Below are 4,561 nucleotides of genomic sequence, written 5' to 3'. Positions count from 1 at the left end.
ATGGGCACCAGGGGAAATGGAAGAAAGTACAAAGGTGTTGTGATGTAGGAGGAAGGAGTGGATGGAAGAAAATGAGGACAAATTTGTCCTTTCACTTTGCTTATGGAGGTGCGGGAAGAAATACCCCTCTTTTTATCTATTAAATAACTTTCAATATCTGTTTTCTGGGGTAAGGCCTGAATGACAAAATTGCATCTATTTTCGATCGCCGCTGCCAAATCAGTGATTGAATGTATGAGAATGCTTTATTTTAATTGAGTCCTAATTTTATGTTGAATTAACGCAGATTGCTCACATTATAATTAATGATGTTACAAAGTTCATTCTTTGCGATTAAAATTCATAAAATGGTACGTATGAACATTGAAACTCATTTAAGTAATTACACACTCAATCAATTTTGATTGCAATTTCCAAACAACATTCTTTGCCAAAATCATTTTCAAATACATGATACCAAACGAAAATCACGTTCACTTGAAATTATTTTGTAAAATTATGCTTCAAAATCAATTTCATAAGTACACATCGAAACACAAGCTCGCATAATACTGGCCTACTCACAATCATAAGCAATTAAGCATTAACGATCTCAAGAACTAGATTCGGCCCTTCCATTAGTTGGATTTAGCAAGTCTTCTCCACGATCCCTTATTTTGAACTACAAAGATAAACATAAAAGAACAATTACATCAAATAATAACTTCCCATCCGATTTACCTATGGTTCACCACCAAGCTCCACTCGCAGATTGTCATACGGATATACTTTGGGTGTCTGATACAAAGCAAATAACAGATAAATCAATCAACACAAGTACTAATAGCAACACAAAAAGCATTGAATATGAAACATCAAAAGAGGAAAATATCAAAGGAAAGGTAGCGCAAGCAATATTGCAATTGGGATACATGGACGATAACAATAACATGCAGGACAGAGACCTCCATTAGTCCATAGACCATGACCATGCTCAACTCTAGCAAACAAACTGTACTATTCTTTCAACCAAACAGAAAAATAAGTTCAAATTTAGCTTAACGTAAAATTTAGGTTTGAATCCAGACTTAACGATAGAATCATACATCACAAATTTTGGACAACAAGAACATTGGTTAGTTGAAAATCTATGCAGGGAATTTGATTTCCATTAGCAGCTAGAGAGCAAATTTTTGGAATACATTTTAATTGCATATGAATTGTGAATTCTGTGCTCCTAATATATGATTGTGCTCCCAATATATGATTCTGGAAGTTGCTGTTACACTATGTAAAAGCAACGCTGGAGAATGGGGAACAATATCCTATCCTCTGAAAGGGCACTAGGAACAGTGAAGGCTTTCTTCAATTTTAAAATGTGTAATAACATCTTCAATCAGACGCTAGGTTCAAATTATGACATACAATGGCATCATGGTTGACAAAATACAAACATGTGATTTTGCAAACTTAAATCCCTTAATTTGACCTCAACACGTCAAGTTCGCATGCTATGATATGATATTGGTGTAATCATGAGATCCCAAAGTGCCAAATATGGCAATAACCAGACCAAATCAGAGAAAACCCACAAAAAATAATCCTTGATACCATGTATCAGAGAGCAGCTGACATTAAACCCAGGAAAAAAAAAATCTTAACCCTTGGCTGCCAAATGAATGTCAGAATTTAAAGTTGCAGCAAGTGCCGAGAGGACTGTATGTGGTGATTCCCTCAACTTCTGGGTTTGTTCTGCCTCCACCTACTGCATTTCTCCCATGTTTGTATGTCCCTTGCCAATTGCTTTGTTATTTGAAAATGGAAGTGACATAAAGGTTTTGGTTCATTATACCATTAAAAGTAAGGCTTCCTATACAGACCCATAATGGCTGATCAAAAAAAGAAATATATAGAACATAATGAATCAGACCCTTCTCTGAAGACAAGACCCCAACATGACGCAACCTACATAGCACTCAAAGACAATTAATTGATCTAGATTCTACAAGAATTTTGAAGCTTAAAGTGTCACATTTCAGATCCACCTTAGTTCAATGACAGAGGTATTTAATCCTTATGCATAAATATATGTTTAACAAAAATAAGAGTTCAAAATTTTTCATTAAACCATTAGGTTTATCAGAGTCCAATTAAAGGGTACGAAGGAGTTACTTTTTCAAATAGTGTTCAATTTATTATTAAACGATGCTCATCCAGCGTAATTCCTCTTAAAATATTAAAATGGACCAAGTTCGTATTTGTGTACGTGTAACCTTTCTAGATTATGTGGTTTCATACTTCACACTAACATGGCTTTTCAAACCATAAAATAAAATCCCTTCTAATATATCTGTTTCAGTGACCAAATACCTCTGCATTTATTATGAACAAATTCTATGATTGGACAAAAACAGATTCCTTCGGTCAATTTGTCAAGCAAAGGGATGTCATTTTTTTATTCTCTAAACACATTTTTGTCTTATTAGACTGAATGAGGAACAAGAAACAAGGAAGATATACACGTTTATTCAATGCTCATTAGAACAAATATATTTTCTCTTTCAATATCTCCAGTAAGGTTGTTGTTGAAAATTTTCTTACACTCAATCTTGACTGGAAGGTACAACACACTTTGTTTCATAAGGCGTATTGTTTGATGCGCAGAGTTAAATTGCATTGTGAGTTATCCTATGTAGAACATATTACTACAGTGTAGAAAGCTTAGAGGGACTTAGGGAACAAATAACACTTGCAATGACAATCTAAGATTGAGATTGTTGTTGGTGTAGCCTATACTGACATAGAGAATACTTATAACATTGTAAAATTAGTATATACATTTGCTGTAAAAGGGATCGGTGTGGCTCAGTTGAGTGAACCACCATAGAAGTTACATTTGGGTGTTTTTTTTTCTTCTTCCCCTTGCTTCCCTACCCTTATCAAAAAGCTTGTATAACCATTTCAAATTTATATATCTTGCAAAAAAGGTTTTGAAGTAGTTTTATACACACATATTCAACCCTCCTCTTCTATGTATCTTTTATTCCTTCACAACACTCTACACAATAAAAGCTATGACCAATTAGGTGTGGATGTCATATGCTTTTGTCCTGGAGTGAGCGTCCTTGTTGGTGAGATTATTTTGAAAATAACTAAAGAAAATGCTTATCTCAGTACATAATAGATATGTCCACAATTTAGACATATGTCAACTTAGGGTATGACTTTTGATTATGAATTTGTTTCACAATTCTTTGCCATAAATTATTTGTCCTGTGTGTACAAGGTTCAGTAGAACCAGCACCCAACTAAAAATTGCACAAGGCTCAAAGGATATAAATTAAAGAAACACATAACAACTAAAAGTGCATCGCCTAAGCAACAAACAAGAACAATAGAATCCAATTCAACCAAAATTTAGAACACTTCCTACATTAACACTCATCAATGTCGACCATTATCAGCTTCCCTTAAAATATTTTATTGAGAAATGCTATAATAGAATTGAAATAAGCAACATCCTAATCGCACACAAAATAGCAAAACAATCAAATCAAAGTCTACACGGAGCATAAATTCAGAGGAAATGGTTAAGGATAAAGTTAAAGTAGAAGACTTACAAACGGTATCTTGGAGGCTTTGTCATTCCACACAGCCAACAATCCCAGAGATGCAAAAAAGCTTAATCCCCCACACAGCCAGGCCAATGCTTCATACTTATTTCAAAATAAATAAATAAAAAGAAAAAGAAAAATCAATGTTATGCAGCAATATTAACGCAAAACTTCCATACGAAAATAAGATCAAAGAAAAAACAGATACCTTTCCAACAGTGTCAGCAATACGATCTATGCACGGTTCGGGAAATGGTGTCCCGTTGTCCCACAGAAGTTCCTCGTTCATGGGAAGCTGAAAGCCCCAAATTCAAAAGAGACGTTGGTTTTTAAGCTTTTATTAAAAATCAAAAATCGAATAAGATAAGTTTAGCGAAATATACAGGTTTGTCAGGAATATAGTGCTTGCCGACTGGGAGGCCCATGCCGGAGCGGAGGCGAAGAGAGGAAGCAACAGATCGGTAAACGACACCGTTTCCGCCCAAGATCCTTGATGCTACGTTCGTCAATCTCCCTGCCATGGTTGATGATTTTCTCCTTCTGATTCTTCTTCTTTCTTCTCTCCCACACAACCTAATGCTACTGTCACTCGCTCACTATGCGACATCGTTTGGAGGATTATTTGTGTTTACATTTTTACCCTTCAATGTTTCATAACTTGGGCTTTTCAGTTGGGTTGGATTGGATCTCTTTTCCTTCTCTTTTGCTATATCAAATGGAGTGCTTCATCCTACACCTCCAACATCTCATCTGCACCTCCAAAAATTCCATTTTTAACCTTCTGACACCCTGGACTTCCAATTTTTAACTTTCTTCTCTTTCTTATTAAAGATATTTTAATAACTATCTTTTCATTTTCTTCTCTTTTTTATTAAAGACACTCTGCACCACCTTAAAATTAATTCTAATTTAATTTAAAATTTAAATATTATTTAATATAATTTTATATTTTAATAATTATTAAAATA

At 34.5% G+C, this 4,561-nt stretch overlaps 1 protein-coding gene across 1 annotated transcript; it reads right to left on the bottom strand.

The window, feature by feature from the left end:
• Positions 1 to 454: 454 nt before the first annotated feature.
• Positions 455 to 4,193, bottom strand: LOC124822123 (NADH dehydrogenase ubiquinone 1 beta subcomplex subunit). Its single transcript, XM_047294093.2, has 4 exons — positions 3,977 to 4,193; positions 3,802 to 3,888; positions 3,600 to 3,695; positions 455 to 777 (listed from the first exon to the last, which is right to left on the bottom strand). The coding sequence occupies exons 1-4, from the start codon at positions 4,112 to 4,114 to the stop codon at positions 721 to 723; spliced, it is 378 nt and encodes a 125-aa protein (XP_047150049.1). The 5' UTR covers positions 4,115 to 4,193; the 3' UTR covers positions 455 to 720.
• Between the last annotated feature and the right edge of the window lie 368 nt (positions 4,194 to 4,561).

The sequence above is a fragment of the Vigna umbellata genome, chromosome 1, assembly GCF_029865625.1.
Source record: "Vigna umbellata cultivar VRB3 chromosome 1, Vumbellata_1.0, whole genome shotgun sequence".
NCBI lineage: Eukaryota > Viridiplantae > Streptophyta > Magnoliopsida > Fabales > Fabaceae > Vigna > Vigna umbellata.
This window is presented reverse-complemented; position numbering and strand designations above follow the sequence as displayed.